Genomic DNA, 27,104 nt, shown 5'->3' on the forward strand with positions numbered 1-27,104 from the left:
CCCGGGGTAGTTTGCCGGCGGCGGGGATCGAACCCGCGGCTCCAGCAGGCTCCAGAAGGGGGAGAGCCTCCCCGTTCCCCCCGAGCCCGGGGTTGGCCGCAACCTGCGGCGGGCGGACACTCACCGAGCGGCGGCGGCGGCTCCCTCGCCGAGTGGCTCCCCGCAGAGCGCTCGCTTCTCCCGGGGGCGGGGGAGGAGGAGCGGGCGAAGGGCGGAGGGAGGGAGGGAGAGCGCGGATTGAGCCCTGCCGGCTGCCGTCGCCGCGCTCCCTGCCCCCGCCCCGGCCCGCCCCAGCGGCGCGGCGAGCGGCGGGGACCGGCGAGGCGAGGCGGTGGTGTGCTGCGCTGCGCTGCCGGGGAAGCGGCGATGTGAGTGTCCAGGGGCCGGGAGGGAGCGCGGGTAGGGCCGGCCGTGTGAAGCTCTCCCACAACCCCCGGCACCTGCGCGCCGGGGCGGGCAGGGCCGGCAAGGCGGAGTGGGGGCGGGCGGGCGGGCCGGGCCCCCGGTGCCCGCAGGCTCTGGGGAGGCCTTGGGCAGCCGGGCAGAGGCTGTGCCCCCGCTGGGGCCGGCGACCCCCGCCTTGCTGTCCGAGTTATTTCCCTCTCGCTCCGGTGCCTCTGCTCCCGTCTGTCCTGCTTTTCTCCCCGCACCCTCCCAGTTGTTTGTTTCTGCTGCCCTTTCGGCCCCTTATCGCTCCCGGGCAGCTTCGCCTCCCGCCCGCGGGGACGCCGCCACCCGAGCGGTGCGGGGGAAGGCGGCTGGGTGTCCCCGACCACCCACACACCGCCGGCTTCCTCGGAGCCTCCGGGCCTGGGGGAAGCGTGTGGGGGAAAAGCCGCTGTGCCTCGGTTTTGCTGACCATCGCGACTTCCTTTACGTCTTTAACGAGAAAATTTGTGTTAATACCTGACCACATTTGGGGTGGGCGTGGTGTAAAAATCCAAGCTTTGGTCTTTATGAAGTGAGAATGTCATACGAATGGCATTTTTTCGTTTCTGCTACTTTTCTGGATATCCTAACTTCCCTGCTGAAAAAAAAAAAGAAAAAGAAAAAGTAAGAAATCTGAACCTGACCAAAAATATCTTTAGAGATCTTTTTTGTGGGGAAGTATTTGATGGTTAGGTTGTGTCAGCCTGTCTTGCAGGCTGGTACTACATACAGCAGTGTTCTTAATTTTAGTTATTGCTAAAATTATACCTGAACAATTTCTTGACCCAGTTTATGTTGCTGGGTTTTTCCTCTCCTAATTCTTATCATATTCTTCCTGACATAGCCCATATCCTCCTTCTGCATCTACAGTAGCAGACCTCTGCTCTCAGTAGATATCCCTGACTTCAGATACTGAACTTTTGAAGGCTGACTCAGGCAGTTCGCTTTAGGTTCCCTGTATGAGGAAGAAATACGCATCTGTGGAGTTCAGTTTGCTTCTCAGATGCCTACTTAGGATGGAAAGAGTGGCGTTCAGGAGATGACAGTCTCCCATCTATTGACATGGAGAACTTAGATGACTTGATATCTCACTTTTTAGACAACTGAAGTTAGGAGAGATGAGCTCCGTTGGAGCTCCATACATGCAGAAGGCTCCCTGCCCTGATACTCTTGTGCATTCTTGTATATTGTTAAAAATATTTGTAGTATTACCTTTCAAGTTATATAATTTACGATTTAGAAAAGAGATCTGGCAAAGCAGATCCATGCAAATGATCTTCAGCACCAATATAGGTCAGACTGAGCAGCTTCTGCAGACTCTGTGCTCCACTCAGATTGTCTTGCGGGATATGACGATTTGTATGTTGATCAGAGGGGGCTAATACAGTAATAAAAAAAACCAGCCGCTTGGGTTGTAAATTAGAATTTACAGAAGGATTGCAAAAAATATAATCAACTTGAAGGCCAGAAGAACTAAACCCCTCACAGGACTGCTCTGTTCCATGTGGATGAAACTGCCATCCAGTACTACTCTGTAGGAGCCCGCATATAGACCTATATTCTGTGATATATGCGAAGGCCGACACGCTAAGGTTAGGTAGAAGGACAGCCCCATATACTCAGTGTGCCAGGGATGCTATTTTCTTGTGTCCTTATTTTTAAATACCATTTTTTAAAAAATAAAAATTAAGGGTATGTATGTATCTGAGAAGTGTTTTGAGGGTAGGATTAGTGCACTATGAATTAACGGAGTTGCTGTGAATTATTTGGGAGCGTGGGCTGTTAGGGCCATGGCACCAGGACCTACTTCATGGGACAAGAAAACCTTTTCTTTTTTGGCCTTCATCCCTGCCGATTCTAGCATTGCATTCTTAAGTCTTACTAATACTGGGATGTTTGAATTAGAATTAGCTGTTCTTGAATGGTTTCCTATGTGGAGGAGGATCTATTGTGAAATATATGTGATTTTTTTCTTTCATTCTTTCTACTTCTTTCCATTACAAAACAACTATTTTTATTTAGAAGTACACAGTATTCCCAAATAGAATTTATTAGTATTTCTGAATACTGTCCTGTTGAGTGGCTGTTATAGAACAGCCATAGTAGCTAATCTGAATTCATTCCCTTCTGTAGTCAGGAACTTGAATCCGTGTATTTATTACTTCAGATGCCTGTATTCAAAAAGATGATGCACACACAGGCTGTTCAGTGTTCAAACCTGCAGAAAGCTGGAAGATATTAACTTTGTTCAAAGTCTTCAGAGGTTGTAGATATTAAAAACAAAGAAGACTGCTGAGCATGCGGATGATGTTTTTCCCCCCCCTAAAGGCTTATAATTTGGACAGATATATCCCTGATACAAACCCCCCTTCATCCCTGCCAAATTTCAAGTCTGGTGTTTTAGAACAGAGCTATTCAAAGCAAATGCTTCCAGATTTTGTTTACATAGCCAAATTATTTTTTTTCTTGTGTTCAGAACCACCTGAAACAGTTGTTTCGGATTTTTTCCACCTTTTTTTTTTCCCACCTTTTAATTTCAGCCAGTATATGGTAGGAACAAAAACCTACAGCCCAGTCTCAAAGTAAAGTTTGGCAACACTGTCCAAGCTGAAGATAGTTCTTTTATGAGGGTTTCTTAAGCTTCCCTATATAAAGAAGCCTGACTGCACCACCTGTTAAAACATTAATAATACTGTAAGTTGTGAGGAGAAGCAGCTCGCAGGCTGATGGTTTGGGGCCCTGGACCCTGGTACTGCTGGAGTTACTCTGCGGGTTACTTTCTGAATGTTGTCGACACAACCTGTCCCCTTGGCGTGCTCCCAAATGCATGGTTCGCATGCAGTGGGAGTGCATAACCCCTTCATTGCAGTTGTAGGTTGCAATGTTTGAGTTTTGGAGTTTTCTCTCTGAATTTAAATGTTTTCATACCTTTTGAGATGGCAAGTGTGGCAGGTGCTGTTAAAGCAGAGTTGCGATTTGTTCTTCCCCATCTCCTTGTTCCCTCTGAAGTTTTAAATGAATTTCAGAAATCTGAAAATGGTTTCAAGATTGACACTACGTGCACTTTCCAGCTGTTTGCAGCAAAGAGTTTGTCATTTCGTTAAAGTTTCAAGAAAACAGTTTGATGTTTGCTCCCCCTTTTTCCCTCCTTCCCATTTAGTCCTTGGAACTGTTGCACATTCTGCCCCTGGGTGGTTTAACGAGTAGAAGATGAAAGAAAATCCCTTTATTGTGTGTTTTTCTTATTGGAAAAAATCTTATAATTAATAAATCTTCTTACTACTAAAATCACAATTTCTTCAAGAGACGTGCATTTCTTGCAAGTTAGTACAAGATTTCCAGCTCTGGCTGAAAGATTACAGCAGTTTGTCGAGAAGTTGCCCAGTACCCATCTGTATCCGTGCTGCTGTGTTCTCTGTGTGCCAGGTAGCAGGTTGCCAAGCTGACTTGCTCGGCCAGCTCTGGAAAATCGGGCTCCAAGCGGACTTGGAGGTAGAGCTTCTCAGTAAAAGTTGCCCACCTCTCAGGGTCGGTGTCACCACGCTCCCTTTGGGATAGCTGCACCTAGGTGAATGTGTACAGAGCTGAAGTCTCAACCCTGCAAACCTGGACAAGCCAGACTTGATGCACTCTGGACTGTCTCTTCGTTTTAGTGCCAGGAAGAACGATTGTTGCGGTGGTGATGGCTAGCTGGTCGGCTTTGTGGTCCTTAGCAGGTTGGCCCAGCTGTAAGGGTGAAAACAAGAATCTTAACTTTACTTATATAAGTGCAGGCAGAAGATAAGGAGTCTTAAAAGCTGTACTGTTTTTACTGGAATGACTTTTAAAAATAACTGCGTTTCCCTTGATTTGATTCAAGTGTAAAGGACTTCTGTACCACTTTAATGGCATCTCCTCTCAGGCGTGTATTTGGCAGATTAATAAAATAATCACATACTTAAACATTGTCTTTGATCTGGATTAACTTTAAGGCTTGTGACTGGAGCCTGTGGAGCACTTGTAGCACCTCACCGAAGTTGGGTCTCGCTTCAGTTGCCACTCCTTTCCAAACACTCCTCTTTGCTTTGCTCTCATTGCAGGGCCATTGGTGCTTTGCAGGCTCCGTCACTGTTATAATGGCAGATGTTATTCGCTGGATGTTTCAGCTGAGCTTGCTCTTTTATTGAGTGTTATGAACTCAAGTGGAAAATCTTTAAGAGAATTACTCGACATATAACACTCCTCATTCTCATAAGTCATGGAATTGGGACCATAATTTACACAATTAACTTCATTAATCATGAAGTGCAGGATTTAAGGTTCCCCGGATACCAAGTCTTCTGCACAGAGTATCATTTACGCTTATATGTAACAACAGAGAGCCAGCTCCAATCTTTATCAAAACCAAAGAAGAGATGAAAACAAAAGGCTTCCGTCGTCAAGACCTGGATTTGTGTTTGAGCCCCAGGTGTGCCCTCAGGTTCTCCAGCTACACGATTACTCTCTGTGTAGCTGCAGAGGTTTGCAACAGATGTGGCGTCCAGTAGCGCTTAGGAAAGAAATCGGTGGAAAATATAGCTGTGAAAATACAGCTCGTCACACTCTCAGGTCTTGACTTTTGGTGGGTGCAGCTGTACAGTCTTAATTTTGGCACTTACGCTTGATTCTGTTGAAGAGAAAGAGCCAGCCCCGTTAGGTTAAACTTGGAAATACGCAGATGTTCTTGCATCTCCGAAGCACACAGTGAGGCTCTTTGACAATTTATTTGTTTTCTGTCAGAGTTGGTCCGTGGCCTTAGGAAGGTTAACACAGCTTTTAGCTGCAAATTTATCTTAGATGACGTCGAAGGATTTAGAGACAATTTAGGAGCTATAGCTCAATAGGAAAAAGGGCCTCGAGGTATTTCTGAGCTCTGAATTTCTCCCTCCCACTCAGCTGGTTTTTCAGCCAGAGTGTTCGATTTCCCAGGCTTTGGCCCTAGGACATTCTGATATATAAATCTCGAAAGCCTTTTAATTAAATGTGTGACTAAATAATCACCCAGTTTTAAAGTACACCATTTAGGGATGAGCAGATTTCTGTTTAAAGGGGGGGGAAGCCCAGCTGCTTCTTTCTAGCTTCCCAGAAAATTGCTTGAAAAGCTGTGCGTTGCTAACGCAGTATTGCTTACAGGTTGATACATTTTTGCAGAGGATATCCTTCGTACTTAAACTTCTCAATAATCATAGCCTCGTAGAAATTGTGTTTTTTCATTAAGCATGGTAGGAGAGTGTATTTTGATATCTACTTAAATTTTAAAGAGTTGAATTGATCAGCTGTTTCTGTTATGAAAGATCCGTTCGCAGGTATCCTAAGGTGCTGTTCGAGGGTGCTGTTGCTGTGCATGGAAGAATTTTTGTGTTTATTGAATAAAAATGTCAGGAAGTATTTTCCTTGAACTCTGTACATTGATCTTCAGATGGAAGGCAAAGATACATTTTTTGGACTGATCTTTTTTAATGTTCTCAGGGTAATCTTGAATTGGTTTTGGTTTTGCCCCTCCGTCTTTTTCATTTTAACTTAAAAACATAGAAATGTGTTGCTGGAAGGTGTTCTGTTGAACCAAAGCATTGCATCTGTTGCTGCAAGTCAATGACAAATGGAATTATTTCTGCACAAGCCTCATCTGGCAATAGAAAGCAGTTTTTGATGAAGAAACAGCCATTGGAGCGGTTGTTTGTTTTATTGTTAAATGCTTTCATGTAGTAAGTTTTGAGCTCTGAAGAATTTCCCCCAAGTTTCCTCACACATGTGCAACTTATCTAAATTGCATGGTTCAGAAATATTCACATTTTTACACTGAAACATCCAAACAATTTAGTGCTGTGTCTGTGACCCCACGGGTCAGAATCTGTTCTAGGATTCCCCGCAGTAGCTCACGTTGTCCAGAACTGCATCTTTGTGTTCCTAAGCGCACTCTGTACAGTATCCCAAGAAGACTTTAACATTAAATCTGAAGTTTTACACTTAGAACCGTTTGTTGTATGCATTTTTATGGAAAATAGTGCAAGTTGTACTTTTCTGACAGTTCTGTGTTTAATTAGGGTATCTAGAGATGCTTGTTTATCTCTGGCTTGCTTTGTCTTGTATTTCTGGTTCTTACAGCATCGCCTCCATTGTAAAAAAATTGCAGTCTTCAGGGGTCAGATGAGCACAGTCTCAATACTGAGCTGTGCTTTATGGGGACAGTAGTCAACAGTAGTCAATATAGCTACTCATGCTTGCTCCCCATAATTTGTTTTTTTTTTTAAAAAAAGAAAAACTTTTAGCACTCAATCACCCAAAGAAGACTAAATTTAGTTTCTGAAGCTATACATATATATATATATATATGTATACAAAAACCTGTGGCTGGGATTATTGTTTCAGATTATACATCTTATTTTTTTTTTCTCTCCCCAGGGCCGATTACTGGAAATCTCAGCCAAAAAAATTCTGCGATTACTGCAAGTGCTGGATAGCAGACAACAGACCTGTACGATGGTCTACCGTACAATGTCAATGATTCTGAAATACTAGGAATTTGAATTACAGGCTTTTAACATCACTTTTGATACTATTCTCTTGATGCATGAAATGTGTGGGTTTAAAATGCCGTTGTAATACTTGTGATATTTAAAGTATATTATGTTGAGAGCCAGATGCTGCATAAAAGGTGGTCTGTGCTGTTCTACTTGGCAGTACAGATAAGAACTGAAATATCTGACCCTGCTTTTTCTTCAGCTTCTGTAACTTAACATTTGATCTGTCTTGAAACTTTGTCCATGCCTGTTCCTAGCCTTTGTATGCAAGTAGAAAGCAAAACCTGGCATATGTGCTGTTTATATCTGGTAGGCCTGGTGCAGCCAGCACTCTAAGCATTTAAAGCAGGTTTCTTTCATTTCACACAGCCCACAGAAACGTTCCTGGGTTACAGAAAGGTGTTTCTGACTTGCAGATGCCATTTGCACACTGCTAGACCCATTGGTTTCTCACTTAGAAATAAATTTTGCCTTCCTGACTCGATGCCGAGGGTACTTCTGGAGCTGAGCTTCATCTGGCTTGCAATTAGATACCTGCAGTTCAGAGTGACACGTGTGAGCTAATTGGTTTAAGTTTCTTCTTGCAGTCAGTGAAGAGAAATGCACGTTAAAGGGGCGGGGGATTTGGCTAACTTATATCTCATTTAACTGTCTTTAAATGAGATGAATCGTCCCCTGGATGCGCATCCTCTGCAATTCGGTTTGTGCAAAGAAAATCCAGGGTTACTAGGTCAGGCTTATGCACCTGATATTTGGGCACCTAAATGAGCTCAGATACTTTTTGTAAGAACCACATGAGGACTTCCACTGTTGTACCTGTGGAGCCTCTGAACTGCTTCCAGCTCCTGCTGGCTTCAGTCTTTCTGGCAGCTTTTTGGCTTGCAGACTGTTCCGTTGTCCTTAGTCACCCAACTCTCCCACCTTACCTTTTCCTCTCTCAGATTTGCGGACCTGCAGACTAGTTTGAGTTCATGGGATATTTGTGGAGCATAGCATAATCAAATTAAGGACCGTAGCTAATATTTGGAACTCTAAATAAGCCATACTGTTTTTAAAAATTTGCATGAAAACAGAGAGGTAAAAAAAAATGACAAGCGATGATACTTGGAAGGATGGCATGGAGAGGGAGCTCAGATTACCTGTTACTTGTCTCTAATCTGTGTTCTGAACAGTATTATTTGAAAAAAATTAAATCTGATAGACCATGAAATTTTATTATACCATTTTGGAGTGTTACTGATTTTTCATAATTTCTATGTTGAGTGTTTCTCAGTGTTCCTGAATTCCTATAGCCATTTTATAGCTGTAGTGTTTGCTGTAAGTGTTTTCAGAACAGATTACATTTAGGCTTGTTCAGCTAAATTTAGTCTAACTAAATTTTAACTGTGTAAATTAACTGCATTAAAATTGTGTAATACATATTATTTTTCTTGGGTTTTTTCTCGCTTTTAAGAGCATTGATTTTCATGAAAGAGGGAAGAATCATAAAGAAAATGTGGCAAAGAGAATTAGTGAGGTAACTCAAATATCTTATTTGGACGAACACTTTTTTTTAATCTCTCTTATTATCAGACTTGTTTTATTTATTCTCTTGGGGTTGTTTTGTCTTGTTTTGTTTTAGATTAAAAAGAAAAGCTTGGAAAAAGCAAAAGAAGAAGAAAACATGTCAAAAGAATTTGCAGCAATGGAGGAGGCTGCAATGAAAGCATATCAAGAGGACATGAAAAGGCTTGGAATTAAGCCAGGTAGTTCATATAGCTGCCAAAGGATTAAAGACAGAATTGAAAGAATATTCAGTAGGAATGTTTTTTCTTAAATTAGGTTTTAGGAACATGAGAACAGGCCTTCAGGACTGTGTTTGCTGATAAAAAAATAAAATCAAAAGCAAAACAACAAGGAGTCTGCAAATTGCCAGTAGTAGAAGTTGCAGTACAGAATGTTTTTAGCTACAAAGTCCTCTGGTCCGTGGAACAATATGATTTGGAATAAAAAAATTAAACAATGTGATAACAAAAAATAGGCTGTAGCTGGTGCTTTGAATCAGCAGTGCAGCTTCCCTTAGGTAATTTTATGTTAGATTTTTGCCAATTGGAGACAAAAGTTCCTATTGAATAGGAGAGGTTGGGTTCCCGCTGGGGTTAAACAGTGGAGATGAGAATCTCCTACTCAGCTTGCAGTTCAGCAAGTGCCTTTGTTTTGTCCATGTGAAGACATATTATCCTTTAAAATAGTTTGTAGTTTCAAGCTCCTGTAGGATTTATCTTTTTCGTAATTCTTTTAGTTTCTTTTCTGTTGTTGTTCAGTTAAAGATCATTGGTCCTTATGGTTTTTCTCTTTAGGTTAGTCATCTTTTGGTATTTGGGCTTTCTTATGACACTATAGTATTGCTACAATGCAAGATTCTTTAAATATAGTCTTTTAAACTTACCTGCTATGAGTGTAATACTAGTGAGTGAAAGTACTCATAAAACAACATTTCCTATTTGCTGTTGCTCAAAAGTGACTAATATTTAAGCTCAGATTATTACTCTTTTTTAAAAAGAGAATATTATTTTCTTTAAGATGAGGTAGGTCCCAGTTCGACACAGAGTAAACCACAGAGTAACACAGTGGAAACTCCAGGAAAGAAAGAAAAGAAAGAGAAGAAGGAAAAAAAGGAAAAGAAAGAAAAGAAAAAAAAGACACCTCAGGACCCCTCAATGCCACCAAAAACTGAAACGAAGGAGTGGGTGCAAGGATTTTCTCCCGAAGGCTATACGTATTACTACAACACAAAAACAGGAGGTAAAAAATAGTGAGAAGCAAATGCAGACACAGTTACTGGATATAAATGAGAAAAGACTGCCTGCATTTCTTTACTCTTCTGCTCTCTCAGTAGTAAGCTGATTATTAAAAGGTGAACAATTAGGTGGAGTTTTGATATTCAGCATTCAAGGCTTAGGCACCTAGAACTTCAGACTGGTTTTGCTGTTTCTTAATAATGTAAGAATGCAGTAATTCCAGTTTCTGGAGATGTTTAGCCTTTCACAGGTTAAGTATACAAAAGATAGCTGTGTTAAAGAAGCTTCCTTATCAGGAATGTGAAATAAATGAGAGTAAGTAAATGAGAGCTGTTAGGGATTGCTGTCTGATTGTTTCTTTCCACATTGACAGGATTTATCTGACTGACTTCTGTTGAGGAGCTATGTGTTATGATCTACTTTAGAGTGTAAAAGCAACCTTCTTTTAATTAGACTTAATGAGACTGTTACAAACTGTTTCTTATAAATTTAAGAATTGCCATTAGTATTTGCCGTAGTCTTTCCTCATGCAAGATAACTTCCAAAAGGTAAAAATCTCGCGTGTTTCATTTCCCCTGGTGTATGCTACCATTTCAAAAACAAACACCTTTTTTGTATGAAGATTCCAGTATCTGTGTATCAGCCATAGTTTAATAGTCTGGGAGGTGGTTAATCCTCATAAAGCCAACTGTAATAATTATGATACTTTGGTTTATTGTTCATACCGTGGTTTGATCAAGGCAGATTTATATTCCAGTGAGGTGTATCTGTATTACTTGTTTGTATGTGTGCACACATAAGTGTCATACCTTTTACATCTGTTTTTTTCTAAATATTATTAAACAGGATTGAATGATGGGTGAAATATGGTTTTGCTTTTTTAGAATCACAGTGGGAGAAACCTAAAGGATTCCAAGGCAACTCTCAAAACTCACAAACGGTAATCAAATACTGTTATTCAAACTTTTCTTTGTCCTTGTAAGCACTTATCAGAAATAAGAGAAGCAATTTGCAAGTCTTCTGATTGCAGAAGATAAATTGTTTGCTCTTAGTAAACTTAGAAAAACATAATTTGAATATATGGAATGTTTTATGATGTACTTGATGAAAGCACAAATTTTGCTATACAAATGTTTTTTGGCTAATTTGTTTATCAAGGGAAGAGAAGTCATAGTGGTGGTTGTGTTTTTACAGAATATGTTTTTTGGATGCTTCAACCCATAAATTCTGTTCAACCTTTCGTGAATGAAATCTAATTAAAAAAATTAAAACTTACACATTTGAAGTAGTTAAGACTCTTTTATCTTAGGAAACATTGAGATTGCATTGTCAGAGAGTGAAAAAAAAAAAAGAGTGCCTATTTTTTGTGTTTGCTTTAGGATATGGCTATGTGATAATTTGTCTTTTTCATGGAACCTATGTGCAAGCAATATTTTGAGAATATTACTTTTAGAATATCACTTTCTTTTTCTTATTTAAGGCACTGGAAAACTTGCCAAATAGCCCAGAGAGAGAAATATTTCTTATTACTATTAGTGGGCTTTGCCCTGATGCTTACCACTCGAGGATTTTTGTGCTTCACAACATTAAAAGTTTTTTTTTGTGCTTCACAACACTCCTGTAAAGTGATGTTACGTTTCTCCATTTTTGAGATAGGTGTCATAAGTATAGTATGATTTAAAGTCAGTGTTGTTTGCTAATGTTGGTTTTATGTTAGAGATCAGAAAAGCCTGGCTTTTTCAGAGCGCTAGGCATTCTGTAGGTCAATATTGTTGTATCTGAGAAGTGGCTTATGCTTGGTACTGGGTTACTTACAGTCAGAGGAGAAAATGGTTATAATCGTGTATATTTTTAGGCAATTGAATCAATTCACAAAATGTACGTGAAGTTTTGTCAGTATTCCCTCTCTTGATAAGGCAGTGTTTTATCTCAAAAATGCAGGCTTTTTCCATCCAGCGTTCATTCCCAAGAGACCGCACACTTCGTGTCAGAGCTGCCCATCACACGCTATTCTGGCTTTCTGATTCCTTTATCCTGCGGTTTTGCACAGCTTGTTAACAGCACTTCAACTTTATCTTTTCAGTCAAGGCCTAGCTTTGCAATATTTATAAGCCAGTCTTACTGTAGCCTTCCCCTGGAAGAGGTGGTCCTGTGACTAATCTTGTACGTTCCTTGGTGCGTATTTGCCCTGACAGTAAACTTGTTTAGGGAGCGAAGACATCAGAGTTTAGGTTAGCACTTTGTAGGCTTAATGTCCTTGCAATCAGCTCTCGGGGTGATCAGAGAAGTGCCGGTGCGGGGAGAGCAGATGGAGGAGAGAAGGAGCTGCCTCTTGGCAACAATTTGAAGTTAGCTCATCTCAGCTATATCATAAACACACACCTTCAGCCTCGGGTATCTCTCCAGTGCCACATGGCTGTATTTTGCCATTCCTCCCTCACCCTCCTTGGTGACTTTGTGGTGTCTTGAGTTATTTTCGCTATTGCTAAAAACAAGCATTTGATTGCTCCCTTATTTAGTCTGAGCTAAAGATACTGGGAACATTCCAGATCTCTAACAAGGACTCACACTGCCCAGAAATCAAAGGGCATGCTTGCAGTATGTAGTGCAAGTGAGATTCACAGGCCTTCCATGTTTTGCAGCATGTTAGCCTGCTGCTTAGACTTTGTGGTGAGAGAGCAGAGTAATGAAAAGGCATGTTGAAGACTTGAAGACTACCTACAGCTTCAGTTAGATTGACATCATGCATGTTAGCATTTGCATAGGAGGATACTCGGTGTGCCTAAAGTCAAATAGCTGCTGAAAACCTCTAAGAACCAGGTCTAAAATGTTCAGGATCTAACTCTTAACAAAAAGGATAAGTTGTACTTAAGACTAGTCTTTTGTCCTCTTTCAACTTAGATAAAATAATTTTTCCTTTTGCTTCTTTTGTTGAAACTAGTACACTGAAACTTTTGAGAGCCAAATCTCGAGGAAACTTGCTCACTGACGGCTTTCTTGCTTTTTTGCCTGCTCTGAACCTGTTATTATTCTGATATTATTAATCTGTTTCATATATAGCTTTCTACAGAGCAGGTATGAGAACGTTAAGTCCTGATTGTTTTGTGTTTTTTTAAAAAAACGCAAAGTTTTAATAGAGCATTAAGCAAATGCATAGGAACGTGTGTGCAGAAGCCTATTGGGGGGGGAGGTGTTTATGTGTACCCACAGAGAAATTCATTAATGCAAAAATCATGTGTGATGAAGCGGCATAGAAGTTCTGCCCAGTACAGGGGAATGGGCAGTATTAGTATTTAAGGAGCAGTGAAGTAGTGTATGTGTAAGTGTTAGTGTTAATGGAAATCAGGTTCTTAAGGAAGATGTTAAGCCACGTGTAATGACTGACTAGCTGTGTCTGATTCTGCAAAACATCTTTATTTTAATTACACATCCACAGAGCAGAGACATAACAGCAACTTCTGCCGCATTTCATATTAATTAGTAGGGAAAAACAGTGCTTTGCTGAAATTGGTGCTTTACTAAATAAGTAAATTCACGGCATGCATTCCTGCAAAGTCTGCTTCTCCGGTATTTTTGGTGAAGATCTATTTTGGAATAAATTTTAGATGTTTTGGTTTTGTTTGCTTATGTTTAATTTGTGATAGTATTTATCGTACTGTTTTTCTATAGCCCTCATAAAACCCTGAGTCTTCCAGAGAAATCTTTTCTTGGTCTCTACTTAAGACAATAACAAAACCAGGAAATGTTAACTTCAGGTGTGAATACTTTGGAAAATAAAAAACATGGCCTTTTATGGCTTTTATCATAATATGAACTGTATGGCAACCTTTACTATACTGCTTCATACTAATTATCTACTGTTTGAAAAAACTGTCTATGTGCATTTGCAATACATTAAGTTAATTCAATCTCACTTGAGTCAAAGGGAATACTTTCTAACAACTTCAGGGGTTCAAGCTTAAAAACAGTAAAATTATCATTAACAAAAAATACTCAAGGTTTGAATAGTCTTGTAAGCGATGCTTTGGCTGATCCTTAAAACTCTCTTGTTTAACGAGCGCCTGTATCGTTTTCTCAGGGAGCAGAGTGGGTAGAAGGTGTCACTGAAGATGGTCATACCTATTACTATAACACACAAACAGGAGGTAAGGAGAGCTTGTTTTCCAGTTAATCTCTATTTCAGAAGAGAGGGTTTTCAGAGCAGCATTTTATTTTGCAAATAACTGCATTTTAAGGCCATTACTAAGTTTTCTATTTCTTAAGCTGTTGCCTTGGTTGAAATATACTAGTTGTTAAGTCAAGGCTGGCTTTATAGTTGTATCATCAGTGTGTATGCATTTGTGCTTCATAGGTTTTATTTGACATTCCACTTACAACTCTAAAATATGGGTTCTTCTTTTCTACATATATATTGAAATTATTGTTTGAAAAACAGAAAGAAGCAGGATGTTTGGGGGTTTTTTTGACAGAAGAATATCTTGAACTTTTCTTCCTGCTGACGTAGCGTTGATAAGAGAGTCCAGAATCTTACCTCCTACTTCTTTTCCCCATTTTTTTCCCTACATGGGGAACTTTGTGGTAACTCCCCCACAACAAGCATCTGTTTTCTGAATCTGTTTGAATCGTTTTAAGGTCAATGATTCCTCTCTGGAGAGCACATGATTTTATGCTGGCTATGAGTTTTCCTTCTGCTGTTGGGTATGAAGTGGCATTCCTGACGATGCCAGGAATAGCAAAAAAAAAAACAAACCCAAAGCCTTTCAGTTTTTCAGCATGCCACTCCCCTGCTCAAATGATTTGTGATTTATTTTTTTTTTTGAAAGGGAAATGAGATGATGGTTATTTTTAAACAGTACCTTCCAAGTTCAGATACATTTTTTGCCTTTGGTTGTATTGTTTTTTAAAGTTCTTCATGGACACACGACACTCGTGAAGAATGTTTTTGTAATCATTGTATTTGGTTAAATTTTGACTTGTGAGATTTTAAAGCAATGCCTGACTTTTATAGAGCTGTAAGTATCTTGGAAATGCTTGAAAATTACTTGTCAGTTCTGTTAACGCTAAACCCATCCTCTGAAGACAAGACAAAGTGTTAACCGAGGGGACTGATGGCAGTGTCTCATCTCAGGTGTATAACTTAAGAAGCCAGTATCTCTAGGCTTAGCTCCTGCTACGAGTCATGCTTTGGGAGGCTGCAACTTACTCCGCTGGCTGTATGTGACACCCAGGAAGGTGAATTTTTCCAGTTACTGGTCTAAAGCTACGTGGCGGCAGTACCATTTTTTGTTCATTCAGAGCCACTTATTGCCAGTTTCTTACACCTTTACTTCTTCAAGATAAATCTAGAAGCATACCTGTTAAATGTTGTTTTCAGGTAGGGATTTCTCTGGAAATAGATAAAATAATTGGAAAAATAGTAGTTTTATCACATTTGAAAGCTTAAATAAAATTGTAGTTTGAAAGTTGGTGTACTTTTGCCTTATTGTTACCAAAAGCAGTTTTAAGACCATTGAGTCAACTTTTATTTAAATATTTCCTCTCAGTATATTTACTGGAATATTACGTTCTCATTGAAAATGAGATTATACCCCGTAGATACTTTAATGGCTTTTCAGAATAATGGTTGTATTTCCTTATTTACTTGACGGCTCTTTAATTAGAGACCTAATGCTCCCAAGCCAAGTAGTACAGGGAAGGGGGTTATCTGCCCGGGGAGCTGAGGCTCACAGTTAACATTCTTTACCTTATCCTTTCTTTGTAATCAATGGACAACTCAAATCAAATAGGCACCTCTAGAGGCCAATTTGTCTGTCCTGTGATAGGATGGGACCACAGTTCACCATGCATGATATTTTTCTTAAGCACTAATTACAACACGCTTTATCAACAGTGAACTCAGCTGTCATGACAGTATCTCTGCTGGGAAGTGAAATGTTGTCTTTCTGATTATATTTATGAAAACAAACATACCAAACAAAGGCAAAAGCCTTGTGCTAAATTATTTGCTGTATTTTTGCATAAGGCAGCGCTGCTTCTGAAAGGTAATGTTGTCAAAGCAATAACAGATCAGAGTTAGAAACATAAATAACGTGGTTATTCAAATATCTTGGACAGTATCTACATGGGAGAAACCAGCTGGTTTCGTTTCATCTTCAAATGAGAAAAGTCAACGTGACAAGCATTCTGAAGAGCTTGCAGAAACAGATTCCAAAGGGTCTGATTCCGACTCAGAAGACAGTGAAAATGAAGCACAGGGTTCAGAAAGAAATTTCAAGGTACGTTCTCTCTTCAGATTTATTTTACATACAGTATTAATTTTCTGGCTTAAAATGATTTCTCTCTTGTGACAGGCTTTACTCATTGTAATGAGGTTAAACCGTATGACTGAAAGTAGAAGTTTGCACTTGTTCGAATAGCAAAATGAATCTTTATTCAATTATTTGGCCCATGGGTGTCACCATTCCAGAATAGAAAGCATGATCTTTCCTTCAGCCCACCAGAAGTAGATTGAATTCTGCCAGAAATGTGATGTTCTCTGAGAAAGGACTGTCATCTCTCTGAAGTAATCCACAAAATGATTTGGATTTCAGTGTGAGCATATGACTTCTAACCTTCATTGGTACGTGTGACTGCCAAGAAATCTTCAGGGAATGCCTTTGACTGAAAATTACATGGTTAAGTTTCTTTATTAATTGAGGAAAACATTGGCAGCACACAATACAAAACCTGTATCAATTAAATATTTTTGTCTTCAAATTTAAAACTTAAGGGTGTGATTATGGCTCTGGTTGGGTCAGATGGTTTTTCTGAAACTGGTATTTCAGAACAGGCAGAGACAGTTTAAATATAAAATGTATTCATAGACAGGTGTTAATTCTACAGTACATATTTTTATATCACTGTGCATCATTATAAACTACTAGGTATTAGCTGGAAAGTGTGTGTATCTGCATGTACAGAAAGCTGTATGTGAATTTTTGCCTCTTTTTTTTTTTAAACATGATAAGCTTTGTTTTGAAGTAAGTCTGTATTGGCTACTCCTTGCTAACTTCAGCCTTCATAGATGGGATTTTCCAACTTTAACTTTTTGTAACATTTAAGATTTTTTTTCAACTCTGTATGTGACGAAAGCTCAAGGAGAAAAATTTAAAGATTTTATTACAATATGAATTTATTGTTTCAAGTTACTCTTGATTGAAAAGTATGAATAGTAGGTAATAGTAAATAAAAGATGTAAAATAAAGCTGCATTGTGTTTTTATTTAGGCGTTTTTGCTTAAGGTGGGTTTTTTCCTCTTTAGAGGAAAGGAGATAATGGTGAAGAATCAGAGGAAGGGAAAAAGTCTTCCAAAGCTAAAAAGTTAAGTCCTTATGGGAAATGGCGAGAAGTTAAACCAGAAGAAACAGCTGGTAAAGAGGAGAGTACATTGGCTTCCCAAGAATCCTCCAGTGATGCACCTAACAAGACCAACCCTTATGGAAAATGGAAAGCAATTAAGCAAGAAGGAGAAGAAGAAGAAGAAGAAGAACCATGGTGAGGATCTTTTTACTGTAGTTATTTTCATAATATTTGCTTCCGGAATACTTGTTTTCAGAGCTGAAGCTTTTTCGTCTGAATTCTGGCAGAATTAGCACAGCAGTGATTGGAAATGTAGCCCAAATACAATTCTTTCTGCAGTGATTATTTTAAGTAATAGCTCTCCATGGCAGACAGTGGTGGGGTTTTGGTTTTAACGTAGAAGTTCACCATGAGTACAAAGTAAATTAAAGTGATTTAAAGGATGATTGTAATCCATTGTTCTTCTCAGAGGCTGAGTATCAACTTTACATGCAGTTACTCTAAGCTTATGTTCCTTAACATCATCTCCTTCAACAGTCTCGTTCAGCTGCCTCTTGTTTTTTCAACTGCTTCCAGCCTTGGAACGGCACGGGCAGCTTTCTCGGGGCCTCTAGCTTCCAGGCTAAGTTCTGTTTCTTTCTGATGAGTAATTAGCTGGGCTAACTTTGCCTGGAATTCAAGATCTGTCTTGATCTTCGAGGGCCAGCAGCAACCTGATCTTGATCGTACTGGGTTAGCATTGTTTTGAATCCCTTCCCTGTGGGATCAATAGTTGCTGACATAATGAGTATGCTTTTTGGACTCCGAGCAATTTCTACCTAAGCCCGGTATGTTTGGCTGAGTTACTTCCACAAGCAGTGAATTATTTCTCACTTTGTGGTCTTGTACTAACTCTAAACTGTTCACTTGAAGGACACAGCCTAAAAGACACTTCAATTTTTTTGTCTTACTTTCACCCAGTATTGCAGTAAAAGACTTCTGATGGCCCTGTTTCTTGTTCTCTCATTTCCCTCATTTTAAAACAAAGTTAAGCAAGACCAAACCAAAATCCACTACGACCTTTTCTGCTGTCACTCTGGGTGAGTCCTGGGGCCTCTTACAATGTGGTGGGAGACACTTTCTGTAATGATTTAAATAAGGAGACGAAAGACAAAACATGTGTAATCTGTTTATGCCAATTTTAATTTTGGAAGCTCTGTCCCATGCCCAACCGATGTACTGCAGATGTTTTCATGACATGCATCTGATCAGAAGGGGGTTTTTTTTGTTTTGTTTTACTGCATAATGCCTGAGATGGCTCCTTTTCTTTGAGCTGAGATGGCTCTGGCTGTCTTTTATGGCCAGTTTCTTGTTATGGGGCCTCTAGGGGTCTTGAAAAATTAGGTTTGGGAGAATGAAATCAATCTTTTCCCTCACACTGACCCCATTCTCCAGCATTATTGTTCTAAATTATTCAGCAGAAACAGTTTTGACACTGTTTGAACTAAATTACACTTCCGTGGAGATGATAATGTCACTTGATCAGTTCCCCTAACGCCTCCTGTATTGGACCAGCTAATCGCTCCTTGACTTCAGAGCTGATAAATTCTTTCAGATTTTGGGGAAGCACTGTCCAATAAAAAGTGCTTTCACCTACTGACCTACATTCTAGGGATGCTGCAACAGTCACATTTTTTTGACTTGCAGTCATTTTCATGGCTCTGTTTTGGGTGCTTGAGCTGATCCGTGTTTTCCTTGAAGCACAGGACCTGAAACTAGGTATAGGACACGAGCTATCAGGCTAGCACTCGGTAGTACTGAAAGATTTATTGCATGGATTGGCCAGGAATACAATGTGTATCTCTTTGCAATAGTGTTATGCTGGTGTGATTCCCGATGGACTTGTGATTTAGATCATTTTCTGTGAACTGTTCAGTTGTTCTCCATCGTATGTTTGTGCCACAGGTTATTCTTGTAGAACACAGTGTTTTGCTGTTGACCTCTTAAAACTGACTGGTCATTTTTAGATGGTCTGATTTGTTCAGATCAATATTAGCCGTGATCCTGTCCTCCAGAGCTGCTTTTCCCAACTTGGGGTCATTGGCTGATTTTGTAAGCCTGTTCTCTGCTCTGACACGCAGACCTTCAAGGTTGGACACCTGCAGAAAACTACTTAATATCATTTTGGCAATGAACTATTGCTAATTACTCACCAACTACTGTCTTTCAACATTCTTAGATTTACACACTGAAGTCCTGTTGTCTTTTACAGGACTATTTATGTGATGAGTGCTTGGGCCATGGTATAAGCTCTGCAGCGAATGAGGTCTTAGTTTTTCACTTTTCGTAACCAGCCCACACAGAAGAAACAAAGAACATGTTTTTTTTCTTGATCCCTGTCATGATGATGATCTTGGCTAGAAAACTGCATCTAGCTCAAAGCTGCTTTGACAATTAAATACGGACGTTTGACAATTAAATATGGGGTGCTGCGTCCAGCTCTGGAGCCCTCAGCACAGGATAGACACGGACCTGTTGGAGCAGGTCCAGAGGAGGGCCATGAAAATGGTCAGAGGGCTGGAGCACCCCTCCCATGAGGACAGGCTGAGAGAGTTGGGGTTGTTCAGCCTGGAGAGGAGAAGGGAGACCTTATTGCAGCCTTTCAGTACTTAAAGGGGGCTCATAAGAAAGATGGGGATAAAGTTTTTAGCAGGGCCTGTTGTGACAGGACAAGAAGTAATTATTTTAAACTAAAAGAGGGTAGATTTATACTAGGTATAAGGAAGAAATTTTTTACAGTGAAGGTGGTGAAACACTGGCACAGGTTGCCCGGAGAGGTGGTGGAGGCCCAATCCCTGGAGACATTCAAGGCCAGGCTTGATGAGGCTCTGAGCAACCTGATCTAGTTGAAGATGTCCCTGCTCATTGCGGGGGGGTTGGACTAGATGACCTTTAAAGGTCCCTTCTAACCCAAACTATTCTGTGATTCTGTGTTACCATCTGCAGTACACCATGTTGTTTTCTCCATGTAGATCAACCCCTTTATGTTTTCCTCTCTTCTCCCAGTGAAAAAGTGGACCTGGAGCTTCCCAGTACGGAGAGTGACAATCTACCACCACCAGTGCTAGATGTTCCAGAAGATGCGACAATGATATTTAAAGAGAAGACAGTCACCTCCCTTGGAGATATGACAGAAGGGGTGCCAACATTTAAAAAGAGGAAATTTGAAAATGGAAAATCTAGAAACTTAAGACAAAGACTAAGTGATCAGTAATACTTAACAAATCATTTTAGATTCTGTTTAAGCTAGAGTGAATCAAAAGTTTAATATTTTAAACAGGCTTTTATAAAGAAAATGTTGGATAGAAATTAAGGATTTATAGGTATTAAAACATGTGTGAGTTGTAATATTTTTTTATTTCATTTTGATGTGATTGATTTTGGAATGGAAGTTTGTGTTTTGTTACTTATGCAATATTGTAAATACGTTTACTTTTTATTTTAACCATGCCATCTAAGTTCAATTTGCTCTATGTATGCTGTTTTAAAATCATTGTGTAAGGTTTTTTACTCCTTTTCTGAGTATGGGAGAAAGTAGAAATCCTTAATCTGGCAAAAATGATGCAGACCTTTTATTTTTACAGAGGAAATGGATTGATGGAAGGTACTAGAGAGTAAAATCATCCCCCAAGATTGTTTATGTGGAGTAGTTTCCCAATTAATTGAGTAAAAATGTTGTGCTTACTAACCTTTGGCTAATCGCTCGCAAAAGAGTACGTTCTGAGAGTGCCAACATTTTCAAGCGTAGACCATTTGAAAGCTGTTTTTAGAGGAATTAGTTGCATCAGTGCCACTCATTCCAAACAACTTTCTGAAAGAAATTCTTTGTGTCCATGCATGATAAATGTCTTAAACCTCTGCAGAAGATTTAAACCTGATGAATTTTAACTTTTAATAACAGCACTGGAGCCATGCTTGTTGGAGTAGGTATTTCTGTGGTGTCTTCCTGCTGTGTTTTGCTCTATTGTTGTCTCTGCTTGAATTTTTCTTTCTTCTTTGTGTCAAGTTTTCTTTTTTTGGTCTTGTTTTCTTTTTGTCTCTTTCCCTGTAAAAAACCAATTCCCTGGTATTTCCAGGAAAAAAAATATTCCAAAGACCTGGCCCTGCTACAGCATGCAGCACCCTTTCTGAGGCTGATGGGTTTTGTCTGTTGATAAGAGGAGTGCGCTGAATAGTTGCGGTGTTCGCTAAGCTGGGAGGGGCTAAGTGTATTGAAGCTTCATTTTTCTCAGTACCATAGGAGAGGAAGACAAGAGATGGATAAGTAGAGCTGATGGCTGTACTCTCCAAGATGGCTTGGACACTTTCTTAAGGATTGGACATTTGATTTCTTCACTCGGTGGGATTGGTCTGCGTTTAGCATCATCAAGATTCATTGTCTGCATAAGAACACAGCTACGCCCATTGCTTCTCTTGGTATCAAACAGGGGACCATAAAGGTTCACATCATGAATCCATTAAAAAATATGTCTCTGTTTCTAAAGCTGACAGTGTTTTGTTTGGAGAGTCTCAGTCAAAAACAGAGGGTGCAACTTAGACAGTTGTCAGAGTCCAGCTACAGCAAAATAGAGTTGGTAACTGCTGAGCTTGAACTTAATTGAGAAAATGACTGTTCATCTGTCAGGTCGGCGTAGAAAGGAGTGCAAGACAGGGAATCTGGCTTATCCTGTGTTACAAAGGCAGCTGAAGTCCTTTTTTCTCATCTGCAACGTTTTCTCTGTGTACAGAATTAAGTATTGTATTTAATCCCATGTGTTTCTTTGGCTTCATCAGGGTTGTTGTATTTCTTCCAATGTTTGTTTTGAGAAATGTGAAAGCTTCCTGTAATATCTTCCCCTGGATTGTCATTTAGGGATGCAGGATGCGTGCCGGATGCTCTCATAGTCATAGATGCAGGAACATACAGCGTATACCCCACGTGAGAAACCTCCCATGCAAGGCTACAACAGAAATGTCCTTTCTACTGAGGAGAGGTTGCCAGGTTTCTTAAAAAGCAGGTTTTTTAGGTTTTGCTCTTACTCGAACTTTATTCCAGCAGCTAAGAGCCTGCTCTGCCTTGGAGCCTTCGTGTGTTTGCCACCAGTTTGCACTCATTTCCTCCCAACTAAGACGAGTATTGCCCTTCAGCTAAGTAGCTTTTCTTCCTCTTGAATCCATCACATCTTTTCTGAATCACATAAAGCGTCCTTGTGTGACAGGACCTTCAGCGCTCCACCAGCGCTTCTCTTCATCCATTCCAGCCTGAGTTTGCCTAGGCTTTGTGTTCAAGGAAGATTAAGGCCACACGTGATGTCACTAATGCTTCCTTATCGTATTGGAAATAACTTTTGATATGTCCCTAAACCACATTTGCCTTTCACATGACTGCATCGTGCTGTCTGCCGTGGGTGCCCTGTGATTTACCAGTACAACTACCCCTTTCTGCTCCTTTGCCATGGCCAACTGCTGAGTTAGCAGCTGATCATGCTTTCCTTTCAAGCACAATTTTATTTTTTCTTACAAATTTGTTTTGTACTGCTTCTGTTACTCCAAGCCTAAAGTATGTATCCATTTCTGTATGATCTCTGTACAATGATTGTATTGTTTGCTAGTACAGTTTTAGACAGTAGTATAGGTGTTTCGCAGGCTCCGCTTTTAATATCCTCTGAGGAGCACATCTTTCCGTAAAAATGTTTCATCACATTGAAGTGGTCATAGGCAGTGATTTAAGATACCCTAAATTGCTCGAGCTGATGTTTAAAACCATCTGGAAACAGGAGTGTTCAAAACTTGTTTCCTTAAGGAGCTGCTGTTAGTTGTAACATGAACCAAAGGTCTTTGTCAAGTACTGCGTTTAACAGACCAAAACAAGTATTTACGTTAGGAAAAAAGATGAAATGTTTTCTTTGTTCACTGCTAGTAAAGTTGGTTTAAATCCCATGCGCTTGCTTTTGCTGATGTGACCTCTAAAGCCTGCATTTTACAAAGAAATACAGCGCCTCACTCCCCACTACCTCTGAAGGGCAGTTTGAGGAGAGACCAGTTTATACTTTGTCCTTACGTGTAAATTGTAACAAGGGCCAGTTGAATCCAGTTTGATCTATCCAAAGCCACTGTTTAATTTTGCACCATGCTGTCATTCGATTTCCTTATTGTCTATCTAAAACAAATATTTTCTCTTCTGTACAAAAATACTACTGTCTTGTGTTGAGATTTAAGGCAGACGCTGCTTTTCCAGGACATCTGTTCTGCACAGACCTCTCTCCCTTCTGCGCTATCTCCCTGCAAAAATCTTCTGCCTTTGGAATTTGCCGTAGGAATCCTCTAGGTATTACCACAGTTAGGCTCCTCATCTGCTCATCCTTCCTTGGGCCGGAGGACAAGGACAAAGGAATGTTCCTTTTACTGTTTCAGAAGAACAGTGTTTTCGGAAGAAGAGTGCTTTTGTTTTCTGAGTAACCCATTTTCTGTCACGCGGCGTGTTTGTCTCTGCTTGCCTGCTTTTATTGCAAGCTCCTTGAGTGAGGGCTACATCCTTGGCTTTATAGGTGGTCGTAGACATTATTAGCAATATGAGAAGGGGAGTTGGAGAGAGAGGGGGAATCATTGCCATTTCTCTTGGTGATTTCTGATTTCTTTTGTGTGATTTTGAGCAAGTCAGTTCACTGCTCTGTATTTTTCTTTCCTCGTCTCATCTTTCACTTGTCTGACCTGTTTAGAAAGAGCTTCGTGGTACAGGTGTGCGTGTTTTTACAGTAGGGTCTGCCTGAAGTTGGTGATGCTTTTAGAAGTAAACATATTGCACATACTAAAAAAGAAAATTATTTTGTTGGGCATTTGTTATGCCAGGAGCTGTGCAGCAACTTGCTCAACTTGACTCAGGTTACAGAATAATCCTTGTTCCTATTTAGGCTCACACAAATTTTAACCCTTCACCTGGGAATTTGTAGATTTAAATCCAGACTTGTCCAACAGGGTGAAGTTTGGTTTTTGTTTGACGCTTGTAGGCAAAATCTGTGCTGCAGCATCATCTAATCCAAATATTCAGATTTAGAAGGTGGGGAGGCCTGGTCATGACATGCATAAAAACATTTCTCCTTCCCCCTCCCTCCCCAAAAAAGATTATTTCAGTGCATATTTTGGCATCTCAGAAAGGGAGTAAAAAACCGTTTCATGCTGCATGGTTTCCTTGATTTGCTTTTTGAGTTGTGCCTCCCCTTTTTCGTACTTTTCTTATTACTGGTGTCTTCCTCAAACCGTCTTCCTCCAGCATTCCTATATATGCAAATCTATGTGTCACCGCTGTGCCGCGTTTCTGGTGTCCACCTTCACCTTCCCCCCCTGCTCTCCCGAGATCTTCAGAAGGCCTCACCTTGGCTTACGTCGGCCACCGTGTCTCCAGATCCCAGCTTACGCCGAGCGCTTCTGCTGCCTGTTCGCGTCATGCCCTGAAGAAGCACAAGCTCACCTATTTTCAAACAACATGCGAGCTATTTCAAGACCGGCTACATGCGCTCTTTTGATTTTCTTGATAATTTGTTTTCCTGAGATGATAGATTTCATTCCATTCCTCATACGGGGTTTTGCAGCCCTTAAATCCTTCTGCTTGTTGGTGCAAAAGCTGTCTGTGTACCTTCTGCTCTCTGCTGCGGCAGCCCTGGGGTTCTGTTTTGTCAGACACATCTCTGCAGTCTCTCTTGTATCTACCTCTTAAGTCCTCGTACCTTCTACCTGCTAAATTATTTAGCCTAGAAATCATGTTAACCGTTTGTGTGATTAACAGATCTACCTTTTGTGCAACGTTTCGGGATATCGCTTGAGTGAAAGTTTCTGTACAAAGCAAAACACGTTGCAAATAATAAGCTGGAAAAGGCAAAATTTGCCCAAGAGGATTCCCAGAGAATGTTGGCAAACACGGGTTTGATTTCACTTATAAAAGCAGATATAGCTCATGCTAAAAACCAGCAGTGTTCCACAGACCAGGGGCTGAAGACAGTGGGTTTTAATGGCTTGCTTAACTGAAGACGCAGTGAAGAACAGTGGGGTGACTGAAAAGCGCTTGTTTTAGTTTATAAGTATTGTCCGCAAAGTTACAACAGCTGGTTGCTCTTTAGCAGCTTCCCAGTTGCAATTACAAAACATTGCAAGCTCTTGAAGTGGAGTTTGTATGAAAATACCGAATAAAGCTTTCATTTGAACAATCTCTATTACTGTTGTTCATCTGTTCGAGGGTTTTGGGACAACCTGAGAGATTTATGGGTGCATATTCTGTTACAAATGGGGCCCAGGGTAAATAATAACCAAATCAGGTATGTAAATATGGAAATGCTTCTTAAAAGAAACACTTTTATTTTGTGGTCACCAACGTAGTGTCTGGGTGCCTCCCAGCAGCGCATTAAGCAGTTACCGGAAATCGGTTTATTCTGTGCATCAATTATGAGTAACAAATGACCTGGGTTACAATTGTTAATCTTAAAATTCCTAGCAGAGTTCAGGTAAGGCTTGTTGTCGTTCCTATTTAGTAAAATTCAGAATGTAGCTGAATATATAAACTTGCTGATGGTAACAGATTGTGATTCAGTAGTCTTCAAAGATACGCCCTTTTAAAAGGTGGGGAATGCGTGTAAATTATTTCATGACATTTTTCTTTTACTGAAAAAAATGTTTCTGTCAGCATGATTTTTTTGGCAACTTTTTTCACAGAAAGTGAAAAAACTATTCAGCTAGAAAAACCTAAGTTATGATCCGGGCAAACAGCTCTGTTTGTTAGAGTAGGAAATATGTTTCGTTGCTAACAGCGTTTGGTTATTTCTTCCTTTTAGCTGAATGAGAACAAGCAGCTCGCTACTTAAAGTGAATAAATTCATGATTCTACGATTTGTAGTTCCAGGATTTCCGAGACATTCCCTTGTATGTTCTGCTGGTGATTAAATGGAGGTAATGGAGGTAAGGCACCAGGGCTGTTCTTCGTACGCAGAGGGGAAGCAGAGGGCTACTTCCAGGCTCGGCTTTTGTCTGGGTGGGATGCCGCCGCTCCAGACCTCAGGAGAAAAATGAAAGAGATCCAGGAACTACGTTTCGTGTCAATCACCAGGAACTTAGGAGAGATGAAGCTGGTGTCTGCCACCAGCTGCAACATCACACCCATGCGCAAGGTCCCGGTTATGCACACGGATGACCGTGAGGGGAAGCCAGGCGGAGGAGGTGGTATTTTGTTCCCGTGGTTGTAGCACTATTTGACAATGGAATACGAAGCTGCAGGAGAAGGCTGGTCCTACCAGGTGAACCTGCTCTTGCTCTGCTCTCCCATGACCCCTCGTGCTGTCCTGAGGGGCTTTGCTGCCTTCCAAGGAAACACTTTCCTTTCCATTTTCCTCCCTGTGCTTAGTTATCATAATTTTTCCTGCTAATGGTTTCACTGCTGAAAGTCAGGGTTGCTTTTCAAGCCCAAGTTCAGAGTATTCCATCCTGAAAACGCCCCAGCGATGCCATCATTCTACGTCACACCCCTCCCATGAGGAGAAGCACCATCACACAGGCAAACCCCATCACAGTCTCTCAGCTCCTACTTCCTACAAAGAGACTGGGATGGAAGAACTTAGAATTAAGTTTCAAAAAATAGTTTGGAAGTTAGGAGAAAGCATTGCTTCAAATAATGCTTCGTCGATGAGGAGAAGCAAATATATCCGGTTTTAGTAAAAGAGAGCGCTGCAGGCAATGACCTCCCATAGAAGTGGGTCTGCTCTCTATCAAAGTCTCTGTCGTAGCTGAGCAGAGCAGTGTTTTGCTGTCATACACAGATATGAGCTATTGCAGCATAAGCTTAATATGACAAAGATCCTTCAGAATGCACCGGATCAGGCTGGGAGAAGGGATTGAGCTGCTAAATTTCAATCCCTACATTGGGGGCACCCAAAATGTAGCAGTAGAGGGGAGCTGCCTCCTGCTTTCCCCTTTCTCATCACCCTGCACAAAAACCATCAACAACAAAGCAGCACTA

The 27,104-nt window shown here is 40.5% G+C and overlaps 2 protein-coding genes across 2 annotated transcripts in view; one reads left to right on the forward strand and one right to left on the reverse strand.

The window, feature by feature from the left end:
* The window catches only part of ELF1 (E74 like ETS transcription factor 1), a 94,053-nt gene extending 93,784 nt beyond the window's left edge, over positions 1 to 269 (reverse strand). The window contains exon 1 of the mRNA XM_074564617.1: positions 125 to 269. The gene's annotated coding sequence lies outside the window, so the exon portion shown is untranslated. The remainder of the gene's footprint in view (positions 1 to 124) is intronic.
* WBP4 (WW domain binding protein 4) lies at positions 239 to 21,605 on the forward strand. Its single transcript, XM_074564654.1, has 10 exons — positions 239 to 368; positions 6,850 to 6,922; positions 8,422 to 8,484; positions 8,590 to 8,713; positions 9,531 to 9,752; positions 10,633 to 10,688; positions 13,827 to 13,893; positions 15,863 to 16,023; positions 17,049 to 17,281; positions 20,132 to 21,605. Coding segments are annotated over exons 1-10 (1,209 nt in total). The 5' UTR covers positions 239 to 366; the 3' UTR covers positions 20,340 to 21,605.
* Positions 21,606 to 27,104: the final 5,499 nt, after the last annotated feature.

The sequence above is a fragment of the Larus michahellis genome, chromosome 1 (assembly GCF_964199755.1).
Source record: "Larus michahellis chromosome 1, bLarMic1.1, whole genome shotgun sequence".
Lineage (NCBI taxonomy): Eukaryota > Metazoa > Chordata > Aves > Charadriiformes > Laridae > Larus > Larus michahellis.

Excerpts from the sequence above, each read along its gene's own strand:
- WBP4 (XM_074564654.1), top strand. Across the intron at positions 6,923-8,421 it reads GGATAGCAGACAACAGACCT|AGCATTGATTTTCATGAAAG; the intron begins GTACGATGGTCT and ends CTCGCTTTTAAG. Across the intron at positions 9,753-10,632 it reads CTACAACACAAAAACAGGAG|AATCACAGTGGGAGAAACCT; the intron begins GTAAAAAATAGT and ends TTGCTTTTTTAG.